Source organism: Macaca fascicularis, chromosome 10 (assembly GCF_037993035.2).
Source record: "Macaca fascicularis isolate 582-1 chromosome 10, T2T-MFA8v1.1".
Taxonomy (NCBI): Eukaryota; Metazoa; Chordata; class Mammalia; order Primates; family Cercopithecidae; genus Macaca; species Macaca fascicularis.
In genome coordinates this window covers 88,140,846-88,162,812 of record NC_088384.1, presented here as the reverse complement: position 1 = coordinate 88,162,812, position 21,967 = coordinate 88,140,846, and the positions used below count along the sequence as shown (strand labels likewise).

The 21,967-nt window shown below is 47.3% G+C and overlaps 1 protein-coding gene across 2 annotated transcripts in view; it reads right to left on the bottom strand.

Moving 5' to 3' along the window:
• The window catches only part of HCK (HCK proto-oncogene, Src family tyrosine kinase), a 49,849-nt gene extending 28,246 nt beyond the window's left edge, over nt 1-21,603 (bottom strand). Inside the window, exons 1-2 of one of the 2 annotated variants that reach the window (XM_005568655.4) lie at nt 21,370-21,603; nt 1,317-1,437 (exon numbers count right to left, since the gene is read on the bottom strand). In XM_005568655.4, the coding sequence (XP_005568712.1) occupies nt 1,317-1,436 (120 nt within the window). In that variant the 5' untranslated portion in view covers nt 1,437; nt 21,370-21,603. Of the gene's footprint in view, nt 1-1,316; nt 1,438-4,214; nt 4,305-21,369 lie in introns of those variants that run through there. The other variant, XM_065522963.2, reaches the window with a different exon arrangement.
• Nucleotides 21,604-21,967: the final 364 nt, after the last annotated feature.

The window sequence follows — 21,967 nt, the reverse complement described above, 5'->3', positions numbered from 1 at the left end:
TCTCACTCTGTCACCCAGGCTGGAGTGCAGTGGAGTGATCTCAGCTCACTGAAACCTCTACCTCCCGGGTTCAAGTGATTCTCCTGCCTCAGCCTCCCGAGTAGCTGGAATTACAGGCGCACGCCACCATGCCCAGCTAATTTTTTGTATTTTTAGTAGAAACACGGTTTCACCATGTTGGCCAGGCTGGTCTCGAACTCCTGACCTCAGGTGATCTGCCCACCTCGGCCTCCCAAAGTGCTGGGAGAGCCACCATGCCCAGCCAGAATCCAGGTTTCTTGAGTTGTGGCCTTGGCCTTCCGTCTTGGACACACTGGGGGATGCTGCTTGACCCCTCCCCTCAAAACACAGTGAGGGGGTTGGTCCGGATCGGTGTTTTCTGACTACATTTGAAGAAATCATAGCCCCACCAATGATTTATAGTCCATAAATAAAGGCTCCAATATGTATGTGAAACAATCTAAATGTCCGTGCAAAGGGGAAATGACACCTAAACTGTGGTGTTCTAAGCAACTTCTTCTTTTTTTTTTTTTTTTAAAGAGACAGGGTCTCCCTGTATTGCGCAGGCTGGAGTGCAGTAGTGTGATCATAACTCATGCAGTCTCGAACTCCTGAGCTCAAGCAGTCCTCCCGCCTCAGCCTCCCAAAATGCTGGGAGTACAGGTGTGAGCCACTGTGCCTGGTCTGTGGTTTCATTTTTGAGAAGAATGTATTTGTGTGTCACACAGTAGGATTATTGTGAGGATTAGGGTGCTAATAACCGTAAAGGCTTAGAACAGTGCTTGGTTCATAGTCAGCTCTGCATAAACATAAAAGAAGTTGGTAAATACCTCTCCTAGCATGACTGCTTCTCTTTTTACAACTCTTGCTGTTGTTCCTGCTGCTACTCTTGGTCTTATACTCGTGCAATTATGGTTGGTACTATTACTATGACAATTGTTACTGTATTTTTGCAGTGCTGCTGATACTACCATTACATGGTCACTTCAGCTGCTATCATGACGGGTCACTCATCATTCTCAGCACTGCTTTTGCTTCTGCCCAGGCCCAAGGCCTGAGATGCTCACTCAACCTGTTTGGTGGAGCCCAGGCTGACGGGTCAAACCTGGGCTTCAGGAAAAGAGAGGTGACTTCCTTGTCCCTATGCATGCTGGCACTGCATCCCGGAGAGTCGAGTCGGGTCACTGTTGGTGGCCAGTCAGCTCCCTTTCACTCCAAGCTCACCCTGCCCAGCCTTGGGAAGACAGGAGGCTGTTAGGGCAATGTTGGGGCAGCATCCGGCAGCCCACAGGGAAACTGGGACCTCCCCTACTCACCGGCTTGATGGTGGATGTGGGATCCGGCACATACACAGGGCAGTGTGGGTTGGCGCTGGTTTCAGTTTTTGAGAATGTATTGCCTCCGGCCTGGAGGAACTTGGACTTCATGCACCCCATCCTGCAGCAGACAGAAGAGAAGTGAGCCCTGGTTACCAAGAGCCTCATGCGGGGAAGTCTTCTGATGCTGGCATTCCAGGTCTCCTACCCCCGGACTGGCTCCCACTGGCCTTCCCAGTCTTAACTCCCCTTCTAGCTCCAAGCACCCTCATCATCCCCACACAGAACCCACTCCATCCTTGCCACCTCTGGGCTTCCCCATGTCCACGTGCCATAGCACTGGCCTAGGGCTGACAAGCTGTCATTGTCATGGGTACCAAGGACCAGCGTGATGGGTGTTTATTCAGAGGATGGCATGAGGATAACAGAAATGTAACAGGTTGAGCTGTTGGGGGGAAGAGCAGGTGGTGGGCACTGCCGGCTCTCAGGTCAGAAAGCCTCAGCTGATCCTTGGCCCCTCCACCCTACCAGCACCTCACTGACCACTTTCCTGCCCCCTACCCACCTCTTGGGTCTTCATTGGCAAAATGGGGACAATAATAAGACCTATGGTGGGGAAACACTCAGTGCAGTGTCAGGCTCAGAGCAAACACTACAGAAAAACTACAGTGTTATCTGATGATAAATTGCCATTTTTATATTAAATAACAAGATGAGGTCACATAACATGGCTCAAACAATCTAGTTTGTCAAGGCACTGTATTCCTGGTATCATTTTGTAAATGGCTTATAACTCCTTCCCTCCCTCCCTCCCTCCCTCCCTCCCTCCCTCCCTCCCTCCCTCCCTCCCTCCCTCCCTTCCTTCCTTCCTTCCTTCCTTCCTTCCTTCCTTCCTTCCTTCCTTCCTTCCTTCCTTTCTTCCTCCTCCCCTTCCTCTCCTTCCCGCCTCCTCCCTCCTCCTCCTCTCTCTCTTCTCCTTCTTCTTCTTCCTCTTCCTCTTCCTCCTCTCTTTCTGTCTGTTTCTCTCTAAGTTATTTGGTAATTCATTCATCCATTTACACAGCCAACATTTACTGGGCACTTTTCTAAACTGTGAAAAAGGGAAGCAAATTCATGCCCTCAGGAATTCAACTGTAGCCGAATGGGAGACAGAGACAATAAACAGGCCAACAAATAAACAACAGGACAAATAACAGGACAAATTGAGTTAGTGAAAAGTGTGAGGACAATAAGAGAGGGTGCTACGGGAAACAACAAGTCTGGCCCTTTTAGGCAGGGCATTTGGCATTTGGGGAAGACCTCTCAGAGGAGGGGATACAGAACCTGAGGTCTAAAGGACACGAAGGAGCCAGTCAGGGGACACTCTGAGGGAAAAGTGTTCCAGGCAGAGGGAACAGCAAACGCAAAGCCCCTGAGGCTGGCACGTGCTTGGAGAGAAGCTGGAGGCACTGAAAGCAGGAGAGTGTGGCTGAAGCGCATGGGCAGGGGAGAGGGTGGTTGTGACGAGGCCACCACACCCTGGAGGGCCAGTGAGGACTTTGGATTTTATTCTAAGGATGATGGAAAGTTTCTGACAGGAGAATGATGGAATTCAATTTGCACTTTAAATAATCCCACCAGTGGCTGAGTGAGGCGTGGACAGTAGGGAGTAGGGCAGGGAACCCTGTGAGAAATCTGCCTAAATGTTCAGGTATGAGATGATGGTGGCCCAGGGCAGGGTGAGGGCAGAGAGGAGTTAAGCATTGGACAGGTTTGGGGAACATATTGGAGGTAGAGCTTGCAGACTTTGCTGCTGTATTCAATTAATTTAAGGATGCTTAAACAAAACGCATTTACTCCGAGTAGAATAAAAACATAATTGTAAAAGTGGAAGAAACGTTTCATTTCTTTTCTCAAAATGTGCACACACATTTGCTGAGAAGGCAGGCTGTGACAACCACATAAGAAGTGCTTGCTTTTCTCATCTCTGCACAATTGCCATTTTCTTCTAAAGCAGTTAGAAGCAGTTACACTTATCTTGTTAAAATAAACATGTGTTGTGGCTTAAGAAAAAAAAAAAAACAACGCCCAAATTCTTAGGCTTAGACGAGTTACTTTTAAAAACGAAAAAAGATTCCTTTTATTTACAAGGATTTCTCTCTTCTGGTGGGAACTGGGAAAGATTTGCCACTTCAAGACTTGAGCAGTTTTGCTTCATTTGTCTTTTGGAAATAAAGTAAGAAACACATTCAGACTCTTGGAGTGCTGGATCATTAATCTGAAAAATTATCGGCCGGGCGCGGTGGCTCAAGCCTGTAATCCCAGCACTTTGGGAGGCCGAGACGGGCGTATCACGAGGTCAGGAGATCGAGACCATCCTGGCTAACACGGTGAAACCCCGTCTCTACTAAAAAGTACAAAAAAACTAGCCGGGCGAGGTGGCGGACGCCTGTAGTCCCAGCTGCTCAGGAGGCTAAGGCAGGAGAATGGCGTAAATCCGGGAGGCGGAGCTTGCAGTGAGCTGAGATCCGGCCACTGCACTCCAGCCTGGGCGACAGAGCGAGACTCCGTCTCAAAAAAAAAAAAAAAAAAGAAAAAAAAGAAAAATTATCACAATTAATCAATTAATCACAGATTTATAATGTACTTGCATGCATTTAAAACTGAAACCGGCACCTCTCTTTGAGATAAATGTCCATGACAGTTCTGGGAAATTAAACATGCACCTTGTGTGGCGTGTATGACATAAAAGGATCTCACATTTCGTATGTTTTGGTCAGCATAAAGATGTTCTGGGAAGAGCAGCACTGTGTCAGGTAGGATAGCTCACTCTGCCCCTCTGGGCACCCACCGATCTGCAGCTGCGAGCATTGCGATTCCCAATCCACACGTGTTGAGCACCTCGTATGCTTCACTTACGTGATCAATGTACATATTCAAGATGGTCACAGGGTCCCGAGGGAGGGGTCTTGGAAGACCTGTGTTCATTCACAATCCAAGGCTGTCTCTGAGAAAGGGTGGCGAGGGTTCTACCTCACAGGGTGGTGGTGAGCATTGAGCAAGTTGATGAGTGTCAAAGTGCCCAGCATGCAATAAGCGCTGCAGAAACATTAACCACCACCGTTTCTGTTTACTGGCAGACGTGGCACTGCCCCGGAGCATGAAGCAAGTACAATTTGCAATTCCTCTGACTCACAAGCCTAGATACCGCAACACTGGAGAAGTTCGCTCTTTTTAAAATAGGGAATTCCCATGAGTTCCATTTTCTCACTATAAAGCGTGGTTTGTTTTCTCAGAGACAGTCTCGCTCTGTCACCCAGGGTGGAGTGCAGTGGTGCTTACTGCAACCTTGACCTCCCAGGATCAAGTGATCCTCCCACCTCAGCCTAGTAGCTGGGACTACAGTTACAAACTACCATGCCTGGTCAATCTTTTAAAATGTATTTTCTGTAGAGACAGGAGGCAGAGAAGGGGGCAGGTCTCACGATGTTGCTCAGGTTGGTCTTGAACTCCTGACCTCAAGTGATGCTGCTACCTTGGCCTCCCAAAGTGCTGGGATATGAGCCACCATGCCCAGCTGAAAGTGTGATTTTTCTAAAAGTGATACACTGGCAGGAGTCAAATTTGTGTAAAATGTGATTGTCACCCTAAATGAGAGAACCATGTCTACTGCCTGGCATGGACAGGGCATCAGAAATGTCCATGTTCATGGTCACTAGGCCCAGAAATGTCATGCGAGCCACAAATATAAGTTGAAGTTTTCTACAGCCAGATTTTTAAAAATTAAAATTTTATTTTATTTTTTCCTTTTTAAAAAATCATTTATTTTTATTTCCCTTTTAAATTTATTTTTAGTTTCTATTTTTTTAATTGTATTTATTTATTTAATTTTTTGAGACAGAGTTTTGCTCTTGTCACCTAGGCTGGAGTACAGTGGTGCGATCTCCACTCACCACAACCTCTGCCTCCCGGGTTCAAGTGATTCTCCTGTCTCAGCCTCCTGAGTAGCTGGGATTACAGGCATGTGCCACTACGCCTGGCTAATTTTTGTATTTTTTAGTAGAGACATGGTTTCACCATGTTGGTCAGGCTGGTCTTGAACTCCCGACCTCAGGTCATCCATCCGCTTCGGTCTCCCAAAGTACTGAGATTTCAGGCGTGAGCCACCGCGCCCGGCCTATTTTTCATTTTAAAAAAATTTTTTTACAGTCAGGTTTTTAAAAGTAAAAAAAAAGTGAATTAATTTCAAGATGTATTTATTTTACCCAATATATCAAAATTATTAACATATAATAAATAAAAAATTATTAATGAGATACTTTACATTCTTTTTTTTGTACTAAGCCTTCACATCTCAGTGTGGATTTTACTCTTAGAGCACATCTCAGCTATGACTCCATCTGTGCTCAACAGCCGTCTGTGGCTCAGAGCTACCGTATCCAAACATGCAGAGACAGAATGCTCCCATCACTGCAGTACAGGAAAGGCTGGTGCTCACGCCTGCATTCCTCAGTGCTTAGCCCAGTACCTCCTGGCACACAGTAGGAGTGTCATGCACAGTGAGTGAATGGCTGCATGCCTGGCGTGCCATGCTTTATGTAGTAGGAAGTAAAAGCGTCTGTCAGCACCATAAGACGGGGCAAAAACAAAAAAACAAAAAAAAGAAAAGAAAAGCATCAGGACATAGTTCCTACGACCGAGTTGAGAAGGGGAGACTGGACACACAATTACATTCCGAAGCCACATACTAAGAAGCTATTAGGAGATACAGAAAGTAGAATGGTGGTTGCCAAGGGTTGGGGAAAGGGGGAATGAGGAGTTAGTGTTCAACGGGTGTAGCGTTTCAGATGAAATGAGTTATGGAGATGGATGATGGTGAGGGTTGCACAACATTCTGAATGGACTGAATACCACTGAAGTGTACATTTGCAAATGATCACGACAGAAAATTTGTTATATGTATTTTACCACAATTTTAAGAATGAAAGAAAAAGAAGCTACTAGGGAGCGCTAAAGATAGGAGGGGCCATGCAAAGATTGCTAAAATACTTATTGGGTGAAAAACGCAAACTGTAAACATGTACAACATCAAACCACTCTTGTAAAATGAATGTATGTGCCTATGTGTATGTTAGTAAGTTCGTATAAAAAGCAACCTGTTTATAATAATAATTGAGCAGCAAGATAATGAGTTGGGTTTTGAAGAACAGGGAGGATCTGAATAGATAAAGATTGGAGGAAAGTCAAGAATATTCCAAAGAAGAACTGACTTCCAAAAAGGATTTGAGGGAGCTTATAATATTAAACCATATACAGAGCACTGCAAGTCTCAAAAAGCGTTACTCTACACCATATAGAAGGGAAAGATTATTGAACTAGAAGCCCAGGATGGGACTGCTACTACCATTGAGTACTAGATTTATCTCTGAGCTTCCTAGTAGCCAAGATAAAAATGGAAACTTGTACAACATCACCATAAGATCTCAGGAAGCACAACAATTTGTCTGTTGACAGAAACAAGTATTTTTTGAGTACTAAATTCAAGATAATTTGTTCTGTGGCTCCTCATAAGAAGGTCACTGGGCCTGGGTGCGGTGGCTCATGCCTGTAATCCCAGCACTTTAGGAGGCCAATGTGGGCAGATCACTTGAGGTCAGGGGTTTGAGACAAGCCTGGCCAATATAGTGAAACCCTGACTCTACAAAAATGTAAAAAATTAGCCAGGTGTGGTGGCACACACCTGTAATCCCAGCTACTCGGGAGGCTGAGTCAGGAGAATCACTTGAACCTGGGAGGCAGAGGTTGCAGTGAGCCAAGATCGTGCCACTGCACTCCAGCCTGTACAACAAAGCAAGACTCTGTCTCAGAAAAAAAAAAAAAAAAAAAGAAGTCACTGGAGGGCACAATGGACAATTTCTTCAACCGTGATTTGTCAGCAGAATTTATGGTATGTTGGTGAGTGGTTCCCAAACAGATGGCGCTGATATTATTCAGGTGGGTTTGGGAACAGGCGATGGGGTGAAAGTGGGGAGAGAATGATGGAAGAAAGGGGTTTATGTAGTCCAGGGCCTCGCTGCAGAGTGCCTTGTGACAAAGTGGCTTGAGTGAGTTTAGAAATGCAATATGGTGCTCAGAGTGTGGCTAGCCTGAGAACCAGCAGCCTCAACCTCATAGGGGAGCTGTAAGAAATGCAGAATCTCAGGCCCCACTTCCCAAATCAGAATGTGCATTTTAACAAGGTTCCCAGGCGATTCATGTGAACATTCTAGCCGAGAAGCCTAGAGAACCTCTTTTGCTCCTGCCTCCTCAGCATCTGTCCCTCTTCAGACAACAGTACCTGGATTTTCCTTTGGAGAACCAGCCTTCTCCCACTCAGTGCATGAGGTTTGGTGGGGCGGATCCCACCCTTGCCTTCAGAGATTGGCAACTTGACACAGGCCTGGCCAATCAGAGAATCCCGTATCCTCTGGCCCCCTGGCTACAGATATTGGTTCAGCTATAGGCATAGATGTCCTCCTCACTGAGGCAGTCTGCTCTGGGATTTTGCTGGAAAAATTAGGGAAAAGGCACCCTCGTTCTACAAGGATTGTTGAGATGTAGGAACCTCGAGTTCTTGGAAACCACCTCAACATCATCAAGGTAAAAGCTGCTTTAAAGTGAAGCCACCAGAGAGGACAACAGAGCTGAGGTATGGAGATTAAGTAATTCCTGAAGATAAATTGAGCACCTGGCTCCAGCTGTGCCTGAAGCCGATATACCTCAGGATTTTTCCAGTCCACAGGCAAATAAATTCTCAGTTTTGCTTAAGCCAACTTGAGTTGGGTTTCTGCCATTTGAACTCAAAAAGTCTTCACTGATTCTTGCATATTCTTGCATCACACTCTGGATTGAATGAACCAGTGTCTGGGAGTGAGGGCCTGGAATCTGTAGTTCTAACAATTCTGCAGGAAATTAGTATATACACTAAAATTTGAGATCCACCAACGTAGCAGAATGAAGGCTGAACTTGGGAGTCAGAACACTTGAGTTTGGATCGCAGTTCTGCCACCGACTAGGGATGTGACCTTGAGCAAGTCCTTTGCCCTCTCTGAGCCTTATTTTTCTTTCCTGCTAAATAGGAGGCCTTGCTTCTCAGGCTTGGCCTGAGGTCCTATGTGACTAGGGATGTGAAGGACTGTGTAAAACTTCTGCATACGCATTTCTCATCTAATGTGTTTCAAAAGCAGGCTCTGGGAGCAGAAGTAGCCCGCCTCGGTGCACACCCACTCAGAACTGCTGATCCCTGGTAAAGACACTTCCTCAGGCCACTGCTGACACTGGGGACCTGAAACCTGCTCCTCATCACCTCAGCCTCCGCTGAGGGAAATGAGAGGGGTCAGCTTGCTTGTGCCTGGCTGCTTCCCACGGTCACCATGCTGGCTGTGGAGGCCTCAGAGACTCGGCCTGTGCTCTCGGAGTCAAGCTCAAGGCGGAGAGGCCAGGGCCTGCCTGAGCATCCATGCAGTGGGCTGGAGATGGTTTTCTGGGAGCTTCTATGCTTAAGCAGAAGCCTGCAAGGGCTGGGGGTGTGAAGCCCTGGATTGTGGTCCCATCTCTGCCATAAGCTCATTGTGTGACCGTAGGCAAGTCTCAACTTGTCTCTGAGCCTCAGTTTCTCTAAATGTGAAACGAGATGTTGGATGAGAAGTTCTCTGAAAGAAGCAGCTGCAGTTCTTTCCTGCATAGAATCCATTCCCCCTTCTTCTAACAACAGTTGTCCAATTTTCCTTTGGGAATTACTCCTCCCCTAGTCTCAGTTTACAGCTTGGGATAGAGTTGACTCCAATGCCTGGCTGCACAGGTGGGTCTGTGACCAAATCTAGCCAATGAGAGTTGCAGTAATAGAAGCAGAGATGGGTGTCTGGGCACAGTGGCTCCTGCCTGTAATCCCAGCATTTTGGGAGGCAGAGGCAGGTGGGTCATCAGAGGTCAGGAGTTCAAGACCAGCCTGGTCAACATGGTGAAATCCCCATCTCTGTTAAAAATACAAAAAATTAGCCAGGCATGGTGGCAGGCACCTGTAATCCCAGCTACTTGGGAGGCTGAGACAGGAGAATCGTTTGAACCTGGGGGGTGGAGGATTCAGTGAGCCGAGATCGCGCCATTGCACTCCAGCCTGGGTGACAGAGCGAGACTCTATCTCAAAAAAAAAAAAAGAAGGAAGGAAGGAGAGAAAGAAAGAAAGAGAGAGAGAAAGAAAGAAAGAAAGAAAGAGAAAGAAAGAAAGAAAGAAAGAAAGAAAGAAAGAAAGAAAGAAAGAAAGAAAAAGAAAGAAAGAAAGAAAGAAAGAAAGAAAGAAAGAAAGAAAGAAAGAAAGAAAGAAAGAAAGAAAGAAAGGAAGGAAGGAAGGAAGGAAGGAAGGAAGGAAGGAAGGAAGGAAGAAAGAAAGAAGCAGAGATGGGCATGTGATTCAATTCTGGCCAACAAGAGCCAGCCTTTGGTTTCTAGCTGGAAAAAAAGGCCTGCAGCAGCACGGCAAAGTCAAGAAAGCCTTGCCTGAAGCTGATATCTCAGGGATTTTCCAGTAACCTCCTTCTGCTTGAGCCAGTTTTGAGTTGGATTTATTCCCCCTTAAACATCAAAGAGTCTTGCCCAAAGAGTGCAGAGGGATTTCTTATAAGGGACTGTGATTCACACTTAAGTGTAAATGACTGATGGCAAAGACCTCCCTGATACCAGGTTTTGGTAGAAGAGAAGGTAAGATGGTACTAACCTATTAGAGTAGGTGAGGATGGGAGGAATACGGACCTCATTAAGCTGATGGCACTGCAGCCATGCCTTAAAAGGGCCTCTGGTTATAGAGGCTGGGTGCAGGCGCTCATGCCTGTAATCCCAGCACTTTGGGAAACTGAGGTGGGAGAATTGCTTTGAGCCCAGGAGCACGAGGCCAGTCCTGACAACATAGCAAGACCCCGTGTCTGCCAAAAAAAAAAAAAAAAATTAGCTGGGCATGGCAGCATGTGCCTGTAGTCCCAGCTACTTGGGAGGCTGAGGTGGGAGGATCACTTGAGCCTGGGAGGTTGAGGCTGCAATGAACTGTAGTCATGCCACTGCACTTCAGCCTGCGCTACAGAGCAAGACTGTCTCAAAAAAAGAAGCACCTGGTATCTAATAGGCCCTCCATACACATTTGTGGAATGAATGTATTATGTTCCACTCTCTATGGGCCTCATCATACTTGGCTAAAGTCAACAGAGCAGAATTATGAAGTTATTTTTCAGATAGGGAAATGGAAGCCCATGGGATAGTGGGTCCCCTGGCTAGTCAGTGGCAGGTCCAACTGGCACTCAGCTCTCCTGCCTCTCATCATCCACTGAGGTCAGCCCTAGAGGGTGTGGGCAATGAAGGGGAAGGTGAGAATGAGGAACCCAAACAGCACTCTCAAGAAGGTAGACCGCTGGGGGCCCAGGGCTTAAGGCTGTTCAGTTACAGGAACTTTCTCTTCTCAGAACAGCTCAGCCATGGGGGTGGGAAGAAAGTATTTCCCCAACAGGAGTCAACTTCCTGAGCAGTGCCTTAGGGGTGCAGAGTCTAGCAGCTCCCTCTCCTCAGGTTCCCTGACTGTCTTCTGAATGAACTGTCTTTATCCCTGAGTGACTATTGTCCCTAATAAACAGTTAGGGGTCACTCCTGACTTCTCACCTCTTCCCTTTACTGAGCCTCAGCTTCTTTCTCACAGAGCTCAAAACTTTGATTTTGCAAGCAGGAAGAAACTTGGGAGATCAGCATTTTCATTGGACAAGTGGAGTAACAGCCCCAGGAAGCTGTGTGGGCCCTGGCTCACATGATGGCAAGCGACAGAGCAACATACTGAAGGAGAACTCAGGGCCTTTGGTCATTTGCCTGGCTCAGCCATAGGGTTGGCTCTGAGATGCATGTGTTTCAACCACTTGTTCAACCACATATGAAACTCATAGCATGTTCAATGTTACTTTTGGATCCCTTGGTCAATTTCAGAATTCCAGAGCAACTGTGAACCTCCTTGGAATGATTTTATCTCCAAGGTAGGCAGGAGGCAGGGCAGTTTGAAAATAGAGCATGAGATTTGAAGTCAGATGGAGCTGGGTTTGAATCCTTATTCTGCCTTTTACAAATAAGTGAGCCTTTTAAAATGTAAGTCATCCTGAGCACTGTGGCTCACAGCTGTAATCCCAACACTTGGGGAGGCTGAGGCGGGCAGATTACCTGAGGTCGGGAGTTGGAGACCAGCCTGACCAACATGGTGAAACCCCACTCTACTAAAAATACAAAAATTAGCCGGGCATGGTGGCGCGTGCCATCACTGTCTAGCCTGTTCCCAGCTATAGTCTTCATACCCCTAACCACCTCTTAAACATGGTGGTCATGAGGATGCACCTCTCAGATATCCAACTGCAGGAGTACGATTGGAGAAATTGATCAGCAGCTCAGCTGCTGTGCTTCAGAGTTGCTCTCATGGGCTGCGTCACTGCTGTCAAGGGCTGCTCCCAGCCAATGACTGAGTGTGGCAGGGAGACTGAAGCCTGCCCATTTCTGGGGGACCTCTGCCAAGAGACTTTGGCCAAAGGCTCCTTAACAGCCTTGACAAACGTTCCTTAGAATGGCATGGCAGCCGGGCACGGTGGCTCACGCTTGTAATCCCAGCACTTTGGGAGGCCGAGGCGGGCGGATCACAAGGTCAGGAGTTCAAGACCAGCTTGGCCAACATGGTGAAACCCTGTTTTTACTAAAAATACAAAAATTAGCCAGGCATGGTGGTGCATGCCTGTAATCCTAGTTACTCAGGAGGCTGAGGCAGGAGAATTGCTTGAACTCGGGAGGTGGAGGTTGCAGTGAGCCAAGACTGTGCCAGTGCACTCCAGCCTGGGCGACAGTGAGACTCTGTCTCAAAAAAAAAAAAAAAACAAAATAAAGCAACAACAGAAAAAAAAAAATGGCACGGCAGTCCAAGACACGTCCTCCTTTTATTCCTTTCTTCTTCCTTCCTTTTTTCCTTCCTTTTCTTTTTCATTCATGGCCAGAGGTGCCTCAATATCTGATGGCTCTCCTGTCTTCTCCTGGTTTCTTCCCATTTTCTATCATAGCCATTTCCTCCAATAAATGTCTTGCACATTTAATGCTATGGGAGTCTGCTTCTCAAAGGACTTGAACCATCTCAGGGTATGCTGAAGTTAAGTATAAAAAAATAAATAAAATAAAAAGAAAATAAAAAATAAAAAAGGACCTGGACTAACACACCTAATGTATTACCTGTTGATTTGTTTATTATCCATCTGACCATTAGGATGTGAGATATGACAGTAAGGACTTTGTTGTGTTCACCGCTATATCCCCAGTATGCAAAACTGGAACACAGCATGTGCTCAATAAATTCTTATTGAATGAAGTCCCCTTTAGCCTGCTGGATGCCCCCAGATTTCCTGTCTAAATAATAGCTATAAATAGGCCAGGTGCAATGGCTCATGCCTGTAATCCCAGCACTTTGGGAAGCTAAGGCGGGTGGATCGCCTGAGGTCAGGAGTTCGAGACTGTCTGGCCAACATGGTGAAACCCTGTCTCCAGCAAAAATACAAAAATTAGCTGTGTGTGGTAGTGGGCGCCTGTAATCCCAGCTACTTGGGAGCCTGAGGCAGGAGAATTGCTTGAACTCGAGAGGCGGAGGTTGCAGTGAGCCAAGATTGTGCCACTGCACTCCAGACTGTGCAACAGAGTGAAACCCTATCTCAAAACAAAAACAAACAAACAAAAAGAAAACCAATAGCTATAAATATATGTTTAAACTGAGAAGGGTGATGCACATTTGCTCGCTTCTGCTGGGAGAGAAGCAGTCTTTCCTTGGCTGCTACTCAGTGGAAGTTTCCTCTTCCAGAGAGGACACAGTGGCCAGTTCACCACCAGGGCCACTTTTCACTTTAACCTGCTGTGGTACTGAGAGGTCAGCTGCCCCCAAACCTGTCCTCCACAAATGGAATCCTCAAAGCCACAGTAACACATGTGCTGACCCTTTTACTTTTTTTTTTTTTTTAATAATTGACAAAGCTCCAGGTCTCAGTTTCTGTCATTTTTGAAGGGTATGTATTTTGTTTTTAAAATGACCTTTTACCACCTAGTAAAACATTAGTGCATCCTTCTTGTTAAAAATTAAACCACTGGCCAGGTGCAGGGGCTCACGCCTGTAATCCCAGCACTTTGGGAGGCCGAGGTGGGCGGATCACGAGGTCAGGAGATCGAGACCATCCTGGCTAACAAGGTGAGACTCCATCTCTACTAAAAATACAAAAAATTAGCCAGGCATGTTGGCAGGCGCCTGTAGTCCCAGCTACACAGGAGGCTGAGGCAGGAGAATGGCGTGAACCCGGGAGGCGGAGCTTGTAGTGAGCGGAGATCGTGTCACTGCACTCCAGTCTGGGTGACAGTGCGAGACTCCGTCTCAAAAAAAAAAAAAATTAAACCATTACAGGCCAAGCATGGTGGCTCACATCTGTAATACCAGCACTCTGAGAGGTCAAGACAGGAGGATCGTTTGAGCCGAGGAATTTAAAACCAGCCTGGGCAACATGGCAAGACCCCATCTCTACAAGATTTTTTTTAATTAGCTGGGTGTGATGGCATGTGCCTGTGATCCCAGCTACTCAGGAGGCTGAGGTGGGAGGATCGCTTGAGCACAGGAGGTTGAGTCTGCATGAGCCATGATAGCATCACTGCACTCCAGCCTGGGAGACAGGGTGAGACCCTGTCTCAAAAAGAAAAAGAAAGAGAGAGAAGAAAAGGAAGAAAGAAAGAAAGAAGGAAAGAAAGAAAGAAAGAGAGAAAGAAAGAAAGAAAATAGAAGCAAAGAAAAGAAGAAGAAGGAGGAGGAGGAAGGAAGGGAAAGAAGAGAGAAAGAAGAAGAAAAAGGAGGAGGAGGAAGAGGAGGAGGAGGAGAAGGAGGAGAAGGGTGAAGGAAGGAAGGTAAAGAAAGAAAGAGAAAAGAAAGAAAGAAAGAGAGAAAGAAAGGAGGAAAGAAAGAAAGAAAGAAAGAAAGAAAGAAAGAAAGAAAGAAAGAAAGAAAAAGAAAGGAGGGAAGGAAGGAAGGAAGGAAGGAAGGAAGGAAGGAAGGAAGGAAAAGCAAGAAGGGAAGGAAGATTAAAACATTACAGATACATTTAGGACACTCTTGGATTACTAATTCTCTAAGCCCTCCATGGCCACCTCTTCCCCGACCCAGCTAGCCTCTGCCAGCATTTGACCTCGGCCTCTGCCTCTGCATTTACAAACATGTATGTTGAAGCAGAGGCTGTCAGTGCTCTGCCTCTATCACTCCGCCCTTTACCATTTCCGCACATTCTGGCTGGACTTCCAGCTGCCGGCACCTTCAGAGGTTTCTCTGTGGCTACTGGGTGCCTGCTCTGCCTGTGAGCTTGGCAAGCCGAAAGTGCTAGAGAATTATCACACCGCCAGGAGTAGTTTGCAACTAAAGACGGGAGTGGGTGGACAAATACCCTGGTTCCCTCGCCTCTCGAGCCTGTTCTACCCTGGCTCCCACAGCTCCTCAGTGGGAGTGAGCTCCAGGTGCCTGCAGTGGTAACTGGACTGAGAAGACACCTTTACTGACCGCCTTCCGTTCCCTGCCTTACTTCCTTACTCCCCTAGAAGGGTCTCTGGAATCAGCTCTCAAACAAACTATTTGCATTTGAAACCTTGCCTAGGGTCTCCTCCTGGAGAAACTTAAACTAAGACATATATGCTATGATGGACTAGTGGGTGTGGGTGTGTGTGTATGTGTGTGTGTGTGTGTGTGTGTGTGTGTGTGTGTGTGTGTCTGTGTGTTTTGACATAAAAGGAATCATGTTGCAGGAATCATGAGTAGTATCCTTCTCAGTTCCTCTTTTTTTTTTTTTTTTGAGACGGAGTCTTGCTGTTGTTGGCCCGGGCTGGAGTGCAATGGCATGATCTTGGCTCACTACAACCCCGCCTCCCGTGTTCATGCCATTCTCCTGCCTCAGCCTCCTGAGTAGCTGAGATTACAGGCACTCACCACCATGCCCAGCTAATTTTTGCATTTTTAGTAGAGACGGGGTTTCACCATGTTGGCCAGGCTGGTCTCGAACTCCTGACCTCAGGTGATCCACCTGCCTTGTCCTCCCAAAGTCCTGGGATTACACCGCGCCTGGCCTCAGTTTCATTTTTTTTGGATGTGGAAACTGAGGCTCAGAAAGGGAAGAGATTTGCCCAGTGCATCACAACCTGTCTTTGGCAGAGCTGGCACTCAGACTCGGGGTCGTCTACTGTGCTGTATTGACTGTTCTTCATTTCTCTGGTAGAGATGAGGCGGGGACTCCTGTTCTCTTGGCTGCACTTATATCTCCTGGGCCAAAGGATTTCAGGGTGATGCCTGGAACTCAGGGAGGTGACTCAAGGGGAGAGGCAGGAGTGCACGTCCTAGCACAGTGCCATCCAGAGCTGTGGGACCACAACCAGGGCCAAGACCAGGGCACATTTACACTCAAGCACAGGCTGCTTCTGCATCATTACCCACTCCTCTGAAAGCACATTCAAACTCCCAGTCCTGTGGGGGAGGAAACTGGAAAAATGGGGTGGGGACCAATATGTGGTTGGGGTATTTAGAAAGGCAGAAGCTGATTGCTTGATGACTTGTATAGATAAAGAAAACTAAACTAAAAAAAAAAAAAAAAAAAAAGATGTAAGAAAGACAGACAGAGGCTGAGAGAGATTGTGCCACTAACTTGCTGTGTGACTTTGGGAAAGTCATTTACCCTCTCTAGGCTTCACATTCCTTTTCTTTTCTTTTCTTTTCTTTTTATGAAACAGGGTCTTGCTCTGTCACCCAGGCTGGAGTGCAGTATCTGCAATCTTAGAACACTGCAACCTTCAACTTCTGGGCTCAGGCGATCCTCCCACCTCAGCCTCCTGAGTAGCTGGGACTACAGCCATGTGCCACCACAACCAGCTAATTTTTGTATTTTTTGTAGAGACAGGGTTTTGCCATGTTACCCACGCTGGTCTCAAACTCTTGAGCTCAGATGATCTGCCTGTCTCGACCTCCCAAAATGCTGGGATTACAGGAGTAAGCCACCACGCCCAGCCCTTCATGTTCCTTTTCTTTAAAAAAGGAAGCCTTGTCATGACCCAAAGGGTGGGGTTTGAAAACTCAAATGACTGTAGGGACCTGGAGGGTTCTGCGCATGAGGTAAGTGGGCCTGGCAAGGGCCGTGCAAGCTGGACAGTCCAGGGCAGTCCCCGGCTCCACTGAGGTTGTCTGAGGAGAACTGGAGTCATGGGTTCTAGTCTCAGGGCTGCTAACTCTTCTAATTTTTTAGGAGACAGAAATCCAGATTATGTGAGCTCTCCTGAATTTAAATGTTAGCAACTAATTAAAAATAATCACTGTGGGTGGAGGGGTGTTGGGGGAGAGCAGCTGAAATATCTCAGGCAAGGCAGGGAGGAGGTTGTCCAACATTCATTACGTTTGCCCCTTCAGTGTTTTTTTGAGGCCCTACTATGTTTCAGGTGCCAGGCGTTAGAAGATACAGTGGTTTATAGGACAAATATGTTTGTGCTCTTGTAGAATTTACTTTCTAGGAGAGTTTAAAGTCCAAGCCCTGGCTAGTCCTTAGAGTGTAGACAACTTTCTCCTTACTTCCTAGGGGTAAGAACCCCCAGAGGGCAGCCTGGTTTGAATGAGTTTAAGATTCATGCTTTCTGTACCCATTAGAATGGTAATAATAATAATAATAATAATAATAATAATAATAAATATAGTAGGCATTGGCAAGGATGTGAAGCCAATTGAAACCCGTGTATGTTACTGGTGGGGATGTAAAATGGTGGAAAACAGCATAGCAGTTCCTCAAAAAGTTAAAGATAGAACTTTTATATGAACCAGTAACTCTACTTCTAGGTATATACCCAAGGGAATTGAAAACAGGTGCTCAAACAAATACGCGCATGCATATGCATGCTCATAGCAGTGTTATTCGCAACAGTCAAAATGTGGAAACAGCCCGAATTTCCATCTGCAGTTAAATGGGTCAATAAATTGTGGAATATTCATACAATGGAATATTATTTGGCCACAAAAGGAATAAAGTACTAATAGTTGCCACGATGTGGATGAATCTTGGAAAACATTATGTTAAGTGAAAGAAGCTAGACACAGAAAGTCACATAGTATGCTTCGATTTATATTAAATGTACTGAATAAATTAATCCGTAGAGACAAAAAGCAGATTGGTGGTCGCCAGGGGGATGGGGGAATGGGGGTAATTGCTTAATGGGCACGAAGTTTCCTTTTTCAGGGGTGATGGAAATGTTTAGGAGCTACTGAGAGGTGCTTGTACAATGTTGCGAATATACCAAATGCCACTGAATTGTTCACTTAAAAATCATATAGTTAATTTTATAAAGTTATGTGAATTTCACCTCAATTAAAATATTTCTAAAAATTTCAAACTGTATAAAAGATTGCTGGCCGGGCTCAGTGGCTCACACCTGTAATCCCAGCACTTTGGGAGACTGAGACAGGTGGATCATGAGGTCAGGAGATCAAGACTATCCTGGCTACCATGGTGGAACCCCGTCTCTACTAAAAATACAAAAAATTAGCCGGGTGTGGTGGCGGACGCCTTTAGTCCCAGCTACTCAGGAGGCTGAGGCAGGAGAATGGCATGAACCCAGGAGGTGGAGCTTGTAGTGAGCCAAGATCGTGCCACTGCACTCCAGCCTGGGGAACAGAGTGAGACTCCGTTTCAAAAAAAAAAAAAAGATTGCTCTGTTAGAAACGTTAAGCAAATTTTAATACAGGCAAACAGTGGAATATTATGCAGCCACTAAAAATTTAAGAACATTTTAATGACCTGGAAAATGCTACAATGTAATACAAAGCAAATAAGATAAATATAATCTATGGGTATCATTATACTAATTATGTTAATTTAAAAGTGCATAGAAAAGACTACATAAAGATATATGAAAATATTGTTATTGTTCCATCAAAAGATTCATGCTTCCATTTTCTTGAACACTTACTAAGTGCCAGGCACAGTGAGTCAGGCAAGTGAAGCGCCTTACAGCAGAGAACATGAGGCCTGGAAGAAGGGCCATTGATCCAGGGACAGCTGGGAGGTCAGCAGAGCAATATTCTTTTCTCTTCTCTGCCCCAGAGTCCCTGAGTAACCCTTCGGGCTTCAGTACTCCTGTCGCACAAAGGGGAGGGTGACAGGTGCCCTCTCTGGGGAGCCATCCATCCTTTTGGTGTTTTCCTCAAGAAACACCTGTACATGGGCTGAAAGCTACATATCCAGGATGCTCCTGGCAATATTGTTCATTGTAGTGTACACCTAGGAACAACTGGAGTATTTACCCACAGGGGAATGGGAAATACTGTAGAGTGGTCACCTGCTGGGATACTCCACAGCAGCTGGAAGGAATGAATGAGGCCTCTGTTTTCTATTTCTCATCCTGGATAGATTTTGACAACTTAATGATAAGAAGGGGCAAATATGCTCCTCTGCTATCCCCTTTCTCAGAATTGCAGAAAAGTCTCACAGTTAGATAGCTTTATTTTTTTTTTTTTGAGATGAAGTTTCGCATTTGCTGCCCGGGCTGGAGTGCAATGGCGCGATCTCGGCTCACTGCAACCTCCGCTTCCCCGGGTTCAAGCCATTCTCCTGCTTCAGCCTCCCGAGCAGCTGAGATTACAGGCATGAGCCACCGCATAGATAGCATTTTTAAAGCACACAAAACAATAATATGTGCTGTTTATGCATACACTTATACACAATCCATTTTTAAAGGCACAGCCTGGAAGGACTGTAATCACGACAGCGGTTGCCCCCTGGGGAGGGATAGAAACAGGACTGAGAGTGACACAAGGTGGGGAGACTTCAAATTTTTCTGTTACTTTTAGTAAATTAATTTTTTAAAATCTGAAGCAAACACAACAAAATGCTATCATCTGTTAATTCTGGATGGTGGATTCTTGGGATATTTAATATATTATTCTCTTCACTTTTCTGTATTTCTTTTTTTTTTTTTTTGAGACGGAGTCTCGCTCTGTCGCCCAGGCTGGAGTGCAGTGGCGCGATCTCGGCTCACTGCAAGCTCTGCCTCCCAGGTTCACGCCATTCTCCTGCCTCAGCCTCCCGAGTAGCTGGGACTACAGGCGCCCGCCACCGCGCCCGGCTAATTTTTTGTATTTTTAGTAGAGACGGGGTTTCACCCTGGTCTCGATCTCCTGACCTTGTGATCCGCCCACCTCGGCCTCCCAAAGTGCTGGGATTACAGGCGTGAGCCACCGTGCCCGGCCCACTTTTCTGTATTTCAACCTGTCACCCCCTCCCCTAAAAAAAAAGGACCATAAAGAAAAAACCATGGGATAAGGCAACTGATATGTATTGAGGCCTTTTTCTGTGCCAGGCATAGGCTACCCCAGTGGTTTTCAAAGTGCCATCCTTGGATCAGCAGCAGCAGCATCACCAGGGATGGAAGTTCTTAGTGTCCTGCACAGAGTTACTGAATCAGAAACTCTAGGATTCGGCCCAGCAATCTGTGTTTTCACAAGCAGTCCAGGTGATGCTGATGTAGGCTGAAGTCTGAGAACGCGGGGCCATGTGTCTAGCTAGGGCAATGTTAAGATACATTAAGCCTGTGTACTGTCAGACAGTACTCTCAGAGCTTTCCTTCACTACCTTGCCTGCCTGCCTGCCTTCCTTCCTTCCTTCCTTCCTTCCTTCCTTCCTTCCTTCCTTCCTTCCTTCCTTTCTTTCTTTCTTTCTTTCTTTCTTTCTTTCTTTCTTTCTTTCTTTCTTTCTTTCTTTCTTTCTTTCTTTCTTTCTCTTTCTTTCTTTCTTTCTCTCTCTCTCTCTCTCTCTCTCTCTTTCTTTTTTTCTTTTTCTTTTTTTGAGACAGAGTCTTTCTCTGTCGCCCAGGCTGGAGTGCAGCCGCGCGATCTCAGCTCACAGCAACCTCCACCTCCCAGGTTCAAGTGATTCTCGTGCCTCAGCCTCCAGAGTAGCTGGAATTACAGGCATGTGCCACCACGCCTGGCTAAGTTTTGTACTTTTAGTACAGACGAGGTTTCACCATGTTAGCCAGGCTGGTCTCAAACTCTTGACCTCAAGAGATCCACCTGCCTCAGCCTCCCAAAAAGCTGAGATTACAGGAGTGAGTCACCCTACCCGGCTCCTTCAGTATCCAATTAATCCTCTAAACAACCCTGTGAAGGAGGTACTATTACTCTCCCCATCCTACAGTTGTGAAAACAGAAGCAAAGAAGGGCCAAATCCTCTACCCCAGGCCCAACAGGCAGTTTGCCTCTAGAAGCCCCCTCCCCTACCCACTAGCCTAACTGTCTCTCACAGGCACCACCTCTCACATACTCCAATTTCCTGCATCCTTGCAAGAAAGACTTCATAGCTCCGGCTTACAGATGAGGAAACGAATCCTGAGAGGGAGAATTCGTCCAACAAGGAGGAAAGTGTCAGGGCATGGCAGTCTTGGGCCAGGAGGTTTAGGGGTTTGACCTAGACCTGCTGTGGGAGGAGGGGCAGAGAGCCGACCAGCTGCAGCCGGCCTGGGTGTGGCTCACACGTCAGGCCTCCGCCCAACTGCCCCCTTCCCCAAGCCGGCTGCCAACCCGGCGTGACCCGGCCCCCACCGGGAACCGTAAGGGCCTTCCCCCCCAGGCTCTGTGAAGCCCCATCCCTTCCTTCTTCTTTTTTTTTTTTTTTTTTAATTAAAAAAAATCCCCCCCACCCCGCCGCAGAAGGGGAACCTGGACAGCCCAGAGAAGTGGTGGATAAAGTCACTGCACGGGCCTCCCCTCCCCTCCCCCTGGCATCCAGCAGTCCGCAGCAGTGCCGCCCCTCTCCTGGGCACCCTCCCCTGGCTGTCGACCCCTCATCACAGGCTACCCGCGGCTCCCCCGACGTTCCCGTCTCTCCTCGCTGCCCTCAGCAGCACCCGTAACCAGCCCTCCCCACTCCCCTAGACTCCCTCCGCCGCCTGGGACCCCTCGCGGGCCGGATATTCCCGGTCCCCTGTGCGCGGCACTCACCTGGGCGCCCGCTCCTGGTCTCGCGGGCAGCCCGGATCCTCGCAGCTCGAGCGCCCCCCCAGCTCGGCAGCCCCCGAGGTTCCGGGGTGCCAGTGCTGGGAAACTGACTTTCTAGAACTAGAGGCGGGGGCAGCGCTCGCAGGGGCTTTGGTGCCGCGGGCGTGTCTCGCCCTGCACTGTCTGGGTCCCTTCCCACTCGCCTCTAAGCCTCCGACGTGCTCCCGGACTGGGACCAGGGACGCGGTGGTGCCCGCAGGCCATCTGGGCGCTTTAGCCGCGCCCTGAGCGATGCTAACTCCGCCCCAAGTGTCCTAACGCCGCCCCGAAGACTCAGAAGCCACCCCAGGTTCCTAACCTGCTCCCCAAGGGTCATAACCTCCGTCTCCTGCAAGCAGGATCCCAAACCCGCCACCAAGAGAAAAAACAAAAAAAATTAGCATCATCCATCGGAGGCTTCTAACACGTCCACCAAGGATGTTAACCTCCATTCCTTCCGCTCTACTCTCCCTAACACCTCCCCATCCCACCGCCCAGCGTCCTACCGCAGTCTCCGAAGGATCCCAAATGCCACCCCTGGGGATTCGAACCCTCCCGTCTA